This window comes from Myripristis murdjan, chromosome 15 (assembly GCF_902150065.1).
Source record: "Myripristis murdjan chromosome 15, fMyrMur1.1, whole genome shotgun sequence".
Classification (NCBI taxonomy): domain Eukaryota; kingdom Metazoa; phylum Chordata; class Actinopteri; order Holocentriformes; family Holocentridae; genus Myripristis; species Myripristis murdjan.
The window spans coordinates 1,109,336-1,125,991 of record NC_043994.1 but is presented as its reverse complement, the minus strand read 5'-3'; the positions used below and the strand labels follow the sequence as shown (position 1 = coordinate 1,125,991).

At 40.1% G+C, this 16,656-nt stretch overlaps 1 protein-coding gene across 1 annotated transcript in view; it reads left to right on the top strand.

Annotated features, from left to right (window-relative positions):
- tm9sf2 (transmembrane 9 superfamily member 2) overlaps window positions 1–15,863 on the top strand; it is a 40,855-nt gene extending 24,992 nt beyond the window's left edge. Inside the window, exons 10-17 of the mRNA XM_030070226.1 lie at window positions 1,676–1,808; window positions 3,161–3,280; window positions 6,776–6,833; window positions 6,939–7,098; window positions 7,474–7,625; window positions 9,471–9,582; window positions 10,946–11,117; window positions 12,542–15,863. Of these exons, the coding sequence (XP_029926086.1) occupies window positions 1,676–1,808; window positions 3,161–3,280; window positions 6,776–6,833; window positions 6,939–7,098; window positions 7,474–7,625; window positions 9,471–9,582; window positions 10,946–11,117; window positions 12,542–12,609 (975 nt within the window). The 3' untranslated portion in view covers window positions 12,610–15,863. The remainder of the gene's footprint in view (window positions 1–1,675; window positions 1,809–3,160; window positions 3,281–6,775; window positions 6,834–6,938; window positions 7,099–7,473; window positions 7,626–9,470; window positions 9,583–10,945; window positions 11,118–12,541) is intronic.
- The last annotated feature ends 793 nt before the right edge of the window (window positions 15,864–16,656 follow it).

The following is a 16,656-nucleotide window of genomic DNA, read 5'->3' as shown; positions in this document are numbered from 1 at the left end:
ATTTGTGAGGTCAAACACTGATGTTGGACAAGAAGGCCTGGCTCTCAGTCTCCGCTCTAATTCATCCCAAAGGTGTTCTATCGGGTTCAGGTCAGGACTCTGTGCAGGCCAGTCAAGTTCATCCACACCAGACTCTGTCATCCATGTCTTTATGGACCTTGCTTTGTGCACTGGTGCACAGTCATGTTGGAACAGGAAGGGCCATCTCCAAACTGTTCCCACAAAGTTGGGAGCATGAAATTGTCCAAAATGTCTTTGTATGCTGAAGCATTAAGAGTTCCTTTCACTGGAACTAAGGGGCCGAGCCCAACGTCCGAAAAACAACCCCACACCATAATCCCCCCTCCACCAAACTTTACACTTGGCACAATGCAGTCAGACAAGTACCGTTCTCTTGGCAACCACCAAACCCAGACTCGTCCATCAGATTGCCAGACGGAGAAGCGTGACTCGTCACTGCAGAGAACACGTGTCCACTGCTCTAGAGTCCAGTGGCGGTGTGCTTTACACCGCTGCATCCGATGCTTTGCATTGTGCTTGGTGATGTAAGCCGCATCCAAGCAGCCGAGCAGCTGCTTGGATGCAGCTGCGCGGCCATGGAAACCCATTCCATGAAGCTCTCTACGCACTGCTCTTGAGCTAATCTGAAGATCACATGAAGTTTAAAGGTCTCAAGCTATTGACTCTGCAGAAAGTTGGCGTCCTCTGCGCACTATGCGTCTCAGCATCCGCTGACCCCGCTCTGTGATTTTATGTGGCCTACCACTCCGTGGCTGAGTTGCTGTCGTTCCCAATCGCTTCTACTTTGTTATAGTACCACTAACAGTTGATTGTGGAATATTTAATAGCGAGGAAGTTTCACAACTGGACTTACTGCACAGGTGGCATCCTATTACATTACTATTACAGCACCATGCTGGAATTCACTGAGCTCCTGAGAGCGACCCATTCTTTCACAAATGTTTGTAGAAGTAGTCTGCATGCCTAGGTGCTTGATTTTATACACCTGTGGTCATGGAAGTGATTGGAACACCTGAATTCAATGATTTGGATAGATGAGCGAATACTTTTGGCAATATAGTGTAGATTAGAAATCAAATATTTTCAAAAGTGCTCTAATGCATCTTGTAACATCTAAATAAAAATGTACTGTAAAATGTGAGTAGTTAGTGTAATAAAATTGAAACTCTCACTGTAAAGTCTCAGTCCATGTTACTGGTGGATTCAGTTTTCCACATCACACTTGTGTAAGATGCATACCACAAAGTGAGACCCTATAACCCTGTCAGACACATATATTCACCACTGGTGATATGCAAATAAAGCACTGGCTTTTTTAATTCAACTTCCCGTCTCCGTTCTTGGAACATCACCAATGTGACACTCGTAATACATAAACAACATAAACATAAACATAAACAACATAAACTTTATAATTTCCACCCTCTGGATCACTGAGGTCTTCATCCTCCGAATCACATGGATCAGGGTGTTACAGGGTAAAAATACAACGGTGCAGATTGTAGGCCTGACGTGTCCATAAAATACGGCAGTCCATTATGTTTCACAGAGATGAGCATAACGCATATTATACACACAAATGACAAACCATGTCTTGGAGGTGTGTTGGCCCTGTCATTTGCCTCCTTTATCTATGTATTCTTGTGTTCTGCAGGAGGATGCCCAGGAGGAGTTTGGCTGGAAGTTGGTCCATGGAGATATTTTCCGACCTCCCAGGAAAGGAATGCTGCTGTCAGTTTTCCTCGGTTCAGGAACTCAGATCTTCATCATGACCTTCGTCACCCTTTGTATGTCTGTCTAGCACAAGTAGAGAACAGCCCTTAGATACCTGGATAGATAGATTAATGCTGTAAACTTTCCTGTCTTTTTGAAAAGGACAAAAACATTCTGAAGAAAAATGAGTATGCTAAGAAAATGATCATCATGCATTTAGGAATAAGATTGTGGTTACTATTCAGTTTTAACAGTAGCTGTCTCAGTAGCTGCCATTAAGTGGAAATCTTTATGATTGATTTTGATAGATTGAGCCTGTAAATATTGCAGAATAAGCCATAACAGGGCGAAACAAAATCCATTACAAAGTGATGGCTTACTGTATAGTTCTCTGCTAATTACTAAGCAATTTGGGAAATTTGAATTTAAAAATGACTTTTTTACAAGCTAAAGTAACTTACAGGCTTACCCAGAGGGTGCTGCTAATTTGTTTGATGAAAGATCAACAAAATGGAGTAAACTTTCTGACTGGTGGGTGATATGATTAGATGCCTTCACTGACCAATCAGAACTGAATATTCAAGAAAAACATATAATAACATACACTACTCACAAAAGTTAGGGATATTCGGCTTTCGGGTGAAATTTCAGGATGAACCTAAAATGCATTCTAACCTTTACAGGTGAACTTAATGTGACCTTCTGTAAACTTTTGAATGCACATGTCCAACTGTTCAATGTTTCAGTACTTTTTGCACAAGTTGCTGTTCCCTAACAAGGAGTTTAACGGCAAAATTCACATCAGGTGTTTGAAGCTCCAGCTCATCGAGGTCGTATCATTAGGGAACGGCTGCTGGAGACTGGGGTACCTCAGATGGAGTGGCCTGCACTTTCTCAGACCTGAATCCCATAGAAAACCTATGGGATCAGCTGAGTCGCCGTGTAGAGGCTCGGAGCTCTGTACCCCAGAACCTCAATGTCCTGAGGCCGCCCTTCAAGAAGAGTGGGATGCCATGCCTCAGCAGACAATAAGTCGACTTGTGAACAGCATGAGACGTCGTTGTCAAGCTGTAATTGATGCTCAAGGGCACATGACAAGTTATTGACACTGACATTTTTTGTTGTGGTATATCCACCACTGTTGTTGGCTTTTGTTTCAAGAAATTGTTTGAGATGAGGAAATCACCAGTGCATGCTTCTACTTAAATGCCCTACTTTCATGATATAATATCACTGTAGCGTGAACTTTTTACATTTTCCATAAATTTCACCCAAAAGCCAAATATCCCTAACTTTTTGTGAGTAGTGTATATCAACAGATACCCTGGTCCCATTAAAAGCTGTGTTTTTGCAGCAGTACATAACTTGTCCTGATTTTTAATATACAATGTCCAATATCAACTCATCTCCTCTCCCCTGTCTCCAGTCTTTGCCTGTCTTGGGTTCCTCTCCCCAGCCAACCGCGGAGCATTGATGACCTGTGCTGTGGTTCTCTGGGTTCTGTTAGGAACTCCTGCCGGATATGTGGCTGCTCGCTTCTACAAATGTAAGTGACAAAGAAACAAGTACAATAAGTACACTTAGAATAAAGAATGTGAGAATTTTATTTAGCAGCATTGTCTTTTATGACGTGTACTGGGCAGCAATTGGAGCAGCATTGACTGAACTGAAGTACAGCTTTCAGAGAAGCTGAATAATGTTAGCATTATTTTGCCATTTGCCTGCCATTTTTGACCCATTAACTGTGACATTTTATTACATTTTGACAAGTTGTTACATCATCCAACTTATTATTTGCTCCAGTTCATGGATCCTGTGACACAAATCAACAGTAGTGACTGAAATGAGTGAATGAATGAATGAATGAAAGGATAGATGGAAAAATTCATGAAGTTTCATTGGTTTCTTAGAAGAAAATCCAGGGTGTAGGAAAAAAGAAGAAAGAAGGGGATAATTAAAAGAGTGGTAGAGAGGTCATGATCTGGTAACCTGTTGGGTCAGGAACCACACCACTGGGTTCGTTAGCTCTAATCAGTGTCAACATGGAGCTGAACTAGCATGACTGACACCTACACAGGTCAGGATTATCCCAGTACACACATAGACACACTCACCAAGACACTCATCTGCATTGTGTGACCCGCAGCAGTTAGTGAAACATGGCTGCAAACACACTGAGCACTAAAGCAATGTTTTAGCGGCAGTACCAGAGGATCTGCATCTGCATCGCTGCTTTACCAAAAGTGTCCTTCCCTACTAATTGGGACACCATAGATTTCACCCTGTATGTCCCAATTAAAGCCCCAATCCGTAATTGATTTTGCTCACTGAGTGCAGCAGTTATGTGAAGTACTGCAACCGCATTGGCATGTTTGGAAACTGGAGGACTATCCCATTTTGATATTATTATAGGGAAAATAAAGGAAAAAAGGAATGGGAATGCGACGGAAGAGTGCAAAATGTAATCAATGCAATCATCGAGCTGCAGTCAGTACTACAGTAATCTCCACCTCCTGATCAATTACAGCAAGCTATGCTTCATAAACTAATAAACTGCCAGTGAAAATTACAAATACCTCCTCAGCCCCACAGCACAATAAGAAGACCGTTTCCTGTCAGATTACTCAATCCTTCTCTATATATAATGTGTATGTGTGTATATATGTATATATACACTACTCACAAAAAGTTAGGGATATTCGGCTTTTGGGTGAAATTTCAGGATGAACCTATAATGCATTATAACCTTTACAGGTGAACTTAATGTGACCTTCTGTAAACTTTTGAATGCACATGTCCAACTGTTCAGTGTTTCAGTACTTTTTGCACAAGTTGCTGTTCTCTAACAAGGAGTTTAATGGCAAAATTCACAACAGGTGTTTGATCCATGAATCAACCAATAAATTTCCTGGTTCAATTAGAATTGGTATTTAAACAGTCCTCCTCATCATGCTGTTCACATTTTGACATCATGAGACCAAGACGACACCTAACAATTGATCAGCAGCACCTCGCCATTGCGAGGCTTCAAACAGGATGTTCTCAGACGGAAGTGGCCACTGAGCTTAGAGTGTCACAGAGTGTCATCAGCAGGTTGCAACAGAGATACAGAGAGACTGGAAGAGTCACAGAAAGGCATAGAAGTGGACATCCTTTGGCCACATCCCACACTGATGACTGCTTCATTGTGAACAGTGCCCTGCAGAACCGGATGATGAATGCCACTCAACTCCAGGCACGTTTAAGGGAAGTGAGAGGCACCCAAGTGTCACATCAGACCATTCGAAACCGTTTACATCAGCATGGTCTGCGTGCTAGACGACCTGCAAGGGTACCTGACCACACCACCAGGCACAGGTGTCATCGTCTTGCATGGGCCAGGGGGCATTTACGCTGGACGAGGGACCAGTGGGCCTCAGTGCTGTTCTCTGATGAAAGCCAATTCATGTTGAGCAGAAATGATGGCCGCCAACAATGTTGGAGACGTCAAGGAGAGCACTATGCATCAGCCACTGTTGTCACCAGATGAGCCTTTGGTGGTGTTACTGTGTGGGCAGGTGTGTCTAGTCAGTACAGAACTGCCCTACACTTTGTGAATGGTACAGTGACAAGCCCATACCACCTGAATAACATCATTAATCCAGTCATTGTGCCCCTGCATGAACAACACAGGCCTAATTTCATCTTCATGGACGACAATGCTCCAGCTCATCGAGGTCGTATCATTAGGGAACGGCTGCTGGAGACTGGGGTACCTCAAATGGAGTGGCCTGCACTTTCTCCAGACCTGAATCCCATAGAAAACCTATGGGATCAGCTGAGTCGCCATGTAGAGGCTCGGAGCTCTGTACCCCAGAACCTCAATGACCTGAGGGCCGCCCTTCAAGAAGAGTGGGATGCCATGCCTCAGCAGACAATAAGTCAACTTGTGAACAGCATGAGACATTGTTGTCCAGCTGTAATTGATGCTCAAGGGCACATGACAAGTTATTGAAACACTGACATTTTTTGTTGTGGTATATCCACCACTGTTTTTGGCTTTTGTTTCAAGAAATTGTTTGAGATGAGGAAATCACCAGTGTATGCTTCTACTTAAATGCCCTACTTTCATGATACAATATCACTGTAGCGTGAACTTTTTACATTTTCTGTAAATTTCACCCGAAAGCCAAATATCCCTAACTTTTTGTGAGTAGTGTATTTATGTGTGGGTGTGTGTGTGTGTGTGTATATATGTGTGTGTGTGTGTGTGTGTGTGTGTGTGTGTGTGTGTATGTACACACACATATATACACATATATATGTACACATACACACACATATATATAATTTGTATTTTTATTATTATTATTATATGAAATTACTGCTGTAATAGTCAGTGTCACATTTACGCTAGCTATTCAAAACTGATAAATAATTTTGATTGTGATACTCTGCTTGTTGCTGAGGAAAAATGTTTAAAAGGGAAATAAGTCAGTGCTGCTGTGGACAGATATGGTAGCCTATGTTTAATATATTAGTTACAGTATATCAGGACAAATGATATACATTTTGACGGGAAAGAAGTAAGTTTCTTTCGTGCTTATGGGTCTTTTTATTGATATTGGCTCCTGCCCCCTCTCATTTTCCAAAATTGGTTTCTATTTGAGTATCCCTGTCTTAGGATGCAGAAACCCTTTGAAACCTTCACCAATTCTAGCATTAGTGAAACAACTGTGTGCAATACAATTTACAATAGATGCAATATTTAAACCACACTGTATACTGCCTTTTACTTTTTTATTTATTTATATATTGCTGTCACCAGTTGTCTTATGTTGTGTGAACTTTAAATCTTTTAATCTTGTGCCTGGCTGCTTTTATGAGAATTTCATTGTAGAAATTACAATGACAACTTCCTTATGTCCTTTTCCATCAGAAGAGAAAGATCTGTAGTCATAGAAATACTTTAGTACCATGTACACAACACAGCTGAAGTCCACGCTAGATTTTTCAATTGTAAATGAATTTTTTCCTTGTGACTGTTGTCTCTCTCTCTCAGCATTTGGTGGAGAGAAGTGGAAGACCAATGTTCTCCTGACTGCCTTCCTGTGCCCGGGGTGAGAGAGACATTCACACTCAAACTCTTTTGACCGCCTTCACATTCACCTGCTCCTCCACTCAACATTCTCTTTGTGTGTTTGTCTGTCTGTCTGTCTGTGCAGCGTGGTGTTTGCAGATTTCTTTGTGATGAACCTCATTCTGTGGGGTGAGGGTTCTTCAGCAGCCATGCCCTTTGGTACCCTGGTAGCCATCCTGGCTCTTTGGTTCTGTATATCTGTGCCGCTTACCTTTATAGGGGCTTACTTTGGCTTCAAGAAGGCTGTGAGTACCAACACACACACACACACACACACACACACACACACACGCATCTACACACACACACACACACACACACACACTTTCTGTAGGGGTCATGAATGTGGCTCCTTTAGAGACTGAGGTTGACACCCCTGCTCTAAAAACAGTTATCCATAGAGAAAAAATAAAAGTATGTGTAATCTTGTGTTTTAACAGAAAATTTAATGTAAATATTGTCATTAGCTGCATAAGTGTATAATCTATATAAACTTTGTTTTCCACAGATGTGGAAATTTGCCTTTTTTTGATTGATTGAGTGAGAAGACAGATTGTTTCCATTTTATCTTTGTGTTTATTTGAATTCCTGGCTCTCTCCTCTGTGACTGGTTGTTTCAGGGTATTGAGCATCCAGTGCGGACAAATCAGATTCCTCGTCAGATCCCGGAGCAGTCATTCTACACAAAGCCCCTTCCTGGTATTGTCATGGGAGGAATACTGCCTTTTGGATGCATATTCATCCAGCTGTTCTTCATACTAAACTCTATCTGGTGAGAATGAACAACAAGATTGTGTTTAAGGATCCCTCATTGACAGCAAACTGTATCTCTGTCAAAGAAGAGCCAAGCATTTATTTATTTTAAACTGAAAAAGTCATGGCAACAAGGCTTGTTCTTGGCCCAGGTTTTTTATTCCTTTGCTACATGTCATCGCCACTCTCTGTCTTTTGTGCACTTAAGTTGTTGTGGTGAGTTGTGATGACCCAGCACCTTACGAAGGCACTACATAGAGCAGACTATTAGTGCACTTCTCTTCAATTTTACCATGGCTGTCAAAGCAGAAATTAAAGTAGAAAAATATATTGAAAAATGCACCCTCTTTCCTTCTCTCTCGCTCTCTCTCTCTCGCTCTCTCTCTCTCTATTTATATATATGTGTGTGTGTGTGTGTGTGTGTCTATGTGGTGGAAAAAAGTTTTTGGACACCCCATGCATTTGTGAAATATTGCATTAAGAATCACTCTTAGGTCTTCAGGTGCAATTTCTTTTAGTCCAGTCACAGCCAAAATACTAAACAAATCCTAAAAAAGCCATTAAAAACATAAAATTGATTGGTTCCATAAAAATACATAAGAAATTTTGAGTATTGGGTCATTTTGGTACCAGTGATGAAGGCCGTTCTTTTTATTAAAAGACACAATTTTTGTTGCCAAGCTTGGTGTCTATATAAAGCCAGCACATCTGAAAGTTCTTCAGACACAAAAATGGCTAAAACAAGGAAGCTAACGCAGGAAACACGCCTGAAGATAAAGATTCTCAGCCAGGAAGGGTACAGCTGCCGCCAGATAGCCAGGAAGTGCAGATGCAGTCCTTCAGCAGTTGGATCCACTCTGCAGAAATACAGACCAACCAACAGCTTGGAAGACAAACCAAGATCTGGGCGTCCAAGGGTTTCTTCAGCAAGAAATGACCGCTTCCTGATCCGCATGTGCAGACAAAACCACCGAACGACATCACAGGAGCTTCAGCAGCAGTGGTCAAACCAAACTGGTGTCCAGTGTTCCACCCGCACTGCACGTGGCCGACTTTTAGATCATGGCTTAAGGTCCTACAAGGCTATCAAGAAGCCCCTGATCAATGAGAGACAGAGGTTAGCCCGGCGTCGTTGAGCCCAGGCACACAAGAACTGGACAGCCAGGAACTGGAAGAAGATTCTGTGGTCAGAAGAATTTGTCAAGAATTTAGTTTTGTGAGTTTTTCTTGTAAACAATAAACAAAAAAATATAATGTGTATTTGTTTGTATCTGTCTAATGCAGCCACACCTTTTGAAACACAAAAAAGATTTTTCCACAAATATTTCATGATAGTATTTGAGATTGTGTAAAATTTTAATGGTGTCCGAAAACTTTTTTTCCACCACTGTGTACACACACACACACACACACACACGCACATATATATATATAATGAAAAATATAAAATATATATATATAAAAATATGCTTTCGTTGAAACCAAGATTAAAATGTATTTATTCCATTAATGAGTCAGGTATTCCGTTGTAAGCTGCAGACTAGACTGAAATCCCATTATGATTTTATCGACAAGACTTCATTGAAAGAAATGCAAAAATGAAAAGTTTTATTCATTGATTTAAATTGCTGGAGTTTTCATTCCACTTTGACAGAGTGATTGAGCTGTACAAAAAATTAGGAAAACATCTGAGGAGTTTATTTTCACATTTACTGCCTCCCTGCCTGTCTGTGTTGTATTGGGAATAGCGGGTGGCGGACTGAGCTTGGGAAATGTTTCCATCTAACTGTGTGTTTTATCACAGGCTCCTGTATCACCCAGTAGTCACCACTGAGACTCACATGTTCCTCTCTCTGTTGTTCAGGTCCCATCAGATGTACTACATGTTTGGCTTCCTCTTCCTTGTCTTCATTATCCTGGTCATCACCTGCTCTGAGGCCACCATCCTCCTCTGCTACTTCCACCTGTGTGCTGAGGTAAACAGCACCAGACCTCCAGTGTCACTATCACTGATATTGTTTTTTGATACCAGTACTTGTATTTTTGTATTGAAGCTACTGAAAGCTGAGATTTTGTGCTGATATTCAGTATTTTTTACATTTGACAAGTACAAAGAGTGCAAATAGTTACCAAAAATAGCAAATCCTGTCCAGACCCTCCAGATATGGTATGGTCAGTTTGTGCAGTGGGAAAGTGAAAACCGGACTTCCTGCTATTTGAAATCAATTAAATAAAGTTTAATAAGAAAGTTAGATCTTAAAAGAGAACACCTGTATCATTTACATTTTAGCCTGTGAACTTGTCCTTTGCAGTTGCATATATTTTTAGTGTCAAACCTGGTCTGAAATTAACTGCTGTCCCAGCTAACAAAGATGGACTAAAAAAAAAAAAAAAAAAAAAATGTGACAGTAAAATTTGTATGGTAACATGTTGTTAAGGGATTATTTCCTGATGGACAGATTTATTTTTTTTCCTGTTGAGCTCAGGTTATTGACAAGAAACAGAGCATAATGGAGTGCACCATTGATATGGCTCTGAAATTATTACCAATATAAATGGCAACAACTGGACATTCTGATGGGAAACTAGAGAGAGATATTAGCACAAACTATTTATTTATAAGCCCAAGTGGTAACCTGTAACAGTAAAACAGTGTATCACTTAACCCATCAGTTGGTGACCTGGTTGGTGACCTCTCCACCTTTTAAACATCACATCTCACCTCTGCCATCATAGAAAAGTTAAAATGGGGGTGTGCCGTTAGCTCACCTGGTAGAGTGCACACCACTTCTCTCTCTCTACTGTCACAATCAGATAAAGCATCAATACAAAAAGAAAATCTTAAAGAAAAGTTGAAACACTCTGAGTAGAGCAGTCTGCTCATGTCATCTCATATTGAAGTGTTGGACACTTTAACACATCAGACAACAGGCATGTTATTTTTAACGCAGATGCCTCGTTTAGCATGCTGGTGGCACTAGAGAGAAGGTCATGGTCACCCAAATTGTCAGGTTTCATGCTCTCGCCAACATGAATGTTGTCACAAAATTTCAACTGTTACAACCACCAATACCAGTGTTACAACACCTCTCATAAATAAGCTATCTGTGCAAACAGTGAGTCTTGTGAAAGGGGATTTGGTTGTAGTCAGTTTAAAAAGGCATCAAAAATATATCTACATAACGTTACCAATCTCTGTCTTAAGCACTACAATATATTTGCCATCCTTCCTGGCTATTCAGTCAAGTTGATTCCAAAATACAAAACACTGCATTTCTAGCCAGGTACAAGATAAAGTCTCTGATATCAAACGGCTGTGTTTGTTTGTCTTCTCTGTAGGACTACCACTGGCAGTGGCGGTCCTTCCTGACCAGTGGCTTCACTGCTGTGTATTTCCTGGTCTACGCCATCCATTACTTCTTCTCTAAGCTGCAGATCACTGGACTGGCCAGTACCATACTGTACTTTGGATACACTATGATCATGGCTCTCATCTTTTTCTTATTCACTGGTAGGTATATGTAAAGGCATATAGAGACAAGGGTGGGTGTGGTAATTATATTTTAATTAGAAAGATTCAGACTGCTCTAGCAAATCATGTGTGTGGGGTCTCTAATTACAGATATCTACAATTCATTTATCTATAATGTGAGTTCCAGATATCTTGAATGAAATAATGACTAATCATAATTCCAGTTTCAGATATCTACATTTAAAATTGAGCCTACAGTGCATCAAAATGTTTGACTGTAAATGGTACTGTAAACATACACTTGCAAATTCTTGGTAAATTAATCTTCAATGTTCATGAAACAAATTGACAAAATTTTGGAGTCATGGTAGATGATGTGTGGCAAATTTCAGAACTGTATCTCAAAAATTAAATTTTTGACAGCATTTTGAATTTTGCTCTTGTGAACAATTGGAGTCAATGCAAGAATGACATTTTTAAACATCAGTTTTTCACTTATGGAGCAAATCAATCATTGTTAAAAACAAATTACCAACATCTCCATGTTGTCTAGATGCAATATGTGTATTTACAGATTTTTGTCTTCATGACCTATTTATTTATTTTACAGTGGTTTGAAAATCAGCCTTTCCATGCATAGGCAGCTGCTGTCATGTGACTGTCTTAGTCAATTTGTGAAGCCTCACATGAAATGATACTTGCCAATTAGCTCAGTGAGATAGAGTGTTGTCCTTCATATCAGAAACTGAGTTCAAGCCTCAACTGATGCAAAATGCACATTAGAATGCCACCTTTCTTTTCATCCTCCTGTTCTCCACTTGTTGCTCAGAATTGCCTAAAATTGCCCGGCCCTGACCATTACTGCACAGCAGCTATAATTATCATTTAGGATTGCCAACAATCCAAATAACGTTTTCAGATGTCATTGTAGATATCTGCGATCCAGTCTTGACTAGTCAAAACAGAATTACAGATCATGACTCACACATCATGACTCACACATCACTAGCAGTTGTCTATAACTCATACATCCCAGCATTTTTGTGTTGTTATTCTTTGTAGGGGGAAATACAAATATTTCGTCTCAGTTTTTGTTTTCACAGAGCAACTTGTTAATGTCATTGTTTCGTCATTGGTTGTCATTTGTCCAAAAGTTCGTTGACAAAATTAACACAACACATCGCCAATCAAAGTTACTTTCAACATTTCTACTTTTGATTAAAGATATCTATAGTTAAATTATGACTAGTTGTTACTCCAATTTGAGAAATATACAGTGTCATTTTGACTTGCAGTTATTCCAGTTGAAGATATCTACATCATTCTGAGTCAAATGTAGTCAAATTTAAATTATTTTAAATTTAAATGAAAAGGACAATGTATATATGTTGACTTGTGGAAAATGACCACTGAAAAACAAACCTCACTTAATGTGCCTTTTGGTATAATATCTTTTTCCACAGGTACAATTGGCTTCTTTGCCTGTTTCTGGTTCGTTACCAAGATCTACAGTGTAGTCAAGGTGGACTGAAGACTACAGACACTTTGTGGACTACAGACAGCTGGAGTTCCCCCCCCCCCCCCCCCCCCCCCCCCCCCCCCCCCCCCCCCAAGCATACAACACTGTCAGTGTGAACTCTGAAACATGGCAACCTCAAGATAAACGCTGCTCTTCACCTGCCGCCATCTCCTCAACTCGAGTGGAATCTCTCCCTTCCTTTTCTCTAACAAACACTACAGCATTCATCACAAGTTTTCTTTCTTCGGTGTGCCTGAAGCATTGATGTGTTTGGGTGGATACGTTTTCACACTGGTTGTTAGTGGTTTTGCGTGTACATACAGTATCTACGTACATATAATCTAAATGAAATTAATCACTAGTGTACGAGCCTCTTCTCTGTGTCCTTCCAGTAGAGAGCTGGGTTACCGGGCACTATGACACACAGCCACAATCGCATAGCAAGGAGCTTTGGGATATCTGTTGTCATTCCAATCCTTTTAACCCTTTGAAACCTGAACAGATTCACTTAATTTGTTTCAAAAACATGGGGTGATTTTCAAATTAGTAAAAAATTTCCAGAAAAAAGGGGCGGACATTTTTACAAGACAATTGCCAGACAGTTAGCAAAAACATAAGCAAAAAAAACCTAACTATATATTTAAATATCAGATCATTGATGCTATATCAAAATTTTTAAACAAATTACAAGAAAATGACAAACAAATTAGTTTGAAAAACAGAACAACAAAAAAATCGAAATTTGGCAAAAACTATTACCAAAACGTTAGTAAAACATTGCCAGAAAAATAGCATAAAATTTCGGTAAAAAACGAAAGGAAAAAAGTTAGAATTAGATCATTATAAATATGAATTTAAAATAATAAAAATGACAAAATAAATAATGAATAATTTTTTTTTTTTAAATTGTATTTTGTAACAATAGGCTTTGTGAAAACAAAAGCCTACCCACAGGCCGCTGGGTTTCAAAAGGTTAAACTTTGTTCTGCAATCCCTTCAGCAGTTTGCAGAGTTCGTGTAATGTTTGTGTGTGTGTGTGTGTGTGTGTGTGTGTGTGTGTGTGTGTGTGTGTGAGAGAGAGAGAGAGAGAGAGAGAGAGAGAGCGAGAGAGAGAGAGAGAGAGAGAGAGAGAGACTGTGTATGTGCATGATTGACAGTTGTGACAGTTGTCAACGGCTTCCTTCCCAGACCATATGGGTTCAGATGCTCATTCATCAAAGTTGTGGGCCTTGGCATTGTTCCTGTGATGTGTTTGTGTGCAGCAGATTGTGCACTGATGGCATCCATCAGACCAGACAGGATCAATCAGTTTTACAGCACTATCTGAACCATCTCCCAAAATGCTGTGCCTTTAAAGGGGCATTCACTAATATATGGCCATTTTAGACTAATAGGAATTGCAACAACACTTACAGAACTTCTCTCCTCCTCCCCCTTCTGAGCCTCAGACTCTGCTAGATGTTTAACAATAGTACATTTTTGAGGAAAAAGTCAGACAGAATGGGCGCTCATCAACAAACTCACATAAAAATGGCCGCCACTCTGACTATCCTGCCATGTTGATTTGAATAGGACTGTCCGTTCTGCTCCAGTCCAGTGATCACCACTAAATCCATTCACCTTCTCGGGATTCTCCTTGGCTGCATTTACAGCACTGAGCAGCTTGCAAGGTGTACACTCCTCTGTCGAAGCAGTGAACAAGAGTCTTCTTGAGGAAGTTGATGGGTTCAGTGGTGATAGTTGTGAAAGTCAAGATTTGTGGCAATTTGGTGGCAATCTGGTGTTCATATATATATATATATATTGTTTCCAATATAGATATGTTTATAGGACAAATGTAAGTTTTGAAAACTGTGCTTGACGTTGCAAAAGTCACATTAGGTTTGCGTCCAATTTGTGTGTCTTTTACCTCAGAGTGGGTCCGATGTCACGGAACTATGTGCATAGTTGTACTATGCACTATGTTAAATGTCTAACAGAGTGCCACATTTGGGCCAACCCCCCTATCCTGTACTTAAGTTAAGGTGGCCTTTAATTGATTCAAACTGTGTGTGTGTGTGTGTGTGTGTGTGTGTGTGTGTGTGTGTGTGTGTGTGTGTGTGTGTGTGTGTGTGTGTGTGTGCGCGTGCGCGTGTGTGAGATAGACAACACGCTGGAATGAGTTTTGAAAGCCAGGAGTGTGAGCGCCTTGCCAAGTTATAATTGGCCTTACCAACCCCTGGGGGCTGTAAAAACAGTAAAAACCATACCTGTTGCTACATTAAAGGAACATTCTTTTTATTTTAAGGTTGCTTTTCTACTTTTCCCATCATGGTGATTGATTATTAAACATTTTCATCTCTTCACTTTAGAGCTTTCACACCTCCAGACACAGGGTCAAACCAAGCTCCAGTCGTTTATTGCAAATAGTGATTTACAGCACATCCTTTAAACACAATAACACATATTAACTTTCAGTTAGAATCCATGCTGTTTTAGTGTTGCTCACACATTCCCTTGCGTTTACTTGCCTTGTTTCTGTCTCTTTGAAGTCATGGTGGTGGAAGCTGAAGAACGGGCTTTTTTGCTTCAGTTTATAAACTCTCTGCATGTTTCACTCAGAACATCCATCCATCCCCCATCTAAAATCATTTGTATCTATGAATTTGAAATTCAGTAATAAATTACAATAATAAATAAATAAGAAATTTTGTGAGTGTAGCTACTTGCACTAGGGCAAAGATAAAAGTTGGCTTTATGTTTTTTCTACCTTAGACCTCCAACATTGGTGGATTTGCCACTACTGCACTGCTTGTGTTGACAGTAGGAGATATCCCAGTCTACCCAAAATCCCCTAAATTCTTGTATGTAATTAGGTTGATGCAGACCTATCACTCACAACCAGAATCAATCTATTCATGTGTTGGCTCAAGATAGGTAAAGTAATGTATCTAATCCTGCAATATATGAAACTTTCAGGCAATGGATAATCACACATTAGATCTAGAAAGTGTGTTACGGTGTTGAAAGGATGTGATGAAATTGCTTTATCAGTTCTGTCTGAACTTGCTTTACTGTGTGTGTGTGTGTGTGTGTGTGTGTGTGTGTGTGTGTGTGTGTCTCAGATGGGAGCAAGAGGTCAGAAAATTGTACCCAGGAATTATCCTTCAATACACAGTAACAGTCAAAACCAAAAGGGATTTTGTTGCTTTGCATTGAATTAAACAGATAGTTCACCCATTTTGAAAAAAAAAAAAAAAATACAGTTTCTATTTCATGGCAGTTATGGTGTTTATTTTAAGTTAACTGGGGGGAAGTCCACCTCAATGGCAGGAGGCTAACAGTTAGCATTTGGAGCATCCAGCCAGCATCCAGCACTCAGTAACAATGAGAGGAAGAGAGCAACACTACTGTCCTACAGAACAGCTGGGGGGAAGTGAGATCATATCCTATTTTTAAAAATGGGTGAACAGTCCCTTTAAAAACCAGACAAATTTTTTGAAGTGAGAGTTGGCGTCTTGGCTCCAAGCACTAAGTCGATGTCTTCTGTCATAGCTTGTCTGGTCCAGTGATCTTGTATTTGGCAGCTGAGGCAGAAGGAGAAGTTTTCCTGCCATCTCACAGAAAACTAGATAGCAGCTTTTATTTCTTTGGTTTGCTGTCGCTGCAGCAGCAGCAGCAGCAGTTTCCCTCTTCTTCCCATGTGGCTTCCTGCAGAAGCACATCAGGTTTGTGAAGTGGCTCAGTGAAGCCACCCAAACATCAGCCAGATATCACAGGCTTTCCCCTGATTTAAAAACTCTACAGTGTTGGAAGCATTGATTGTAAATAGATAACTTTTTTCTAATGTTGAAAAGCTTGTGCTGTTAGAACAGGAAAAATGTGAATGAATGGACTTGTACCTGTTACCATGGAAACTCTTCTAATACTCATGTTTATTCTATGGTTGTTTTTGATTTGTGGTTTGAACTTTTTGCTTGTGAACAGTGGATTATTAACCAGCTTGGTCTCTGTTATTTAACTTTTCATTTAACTTTTTTTTTTTTTTTTTGGTCTGATTTGTTTGGCCTGGATTCTAGT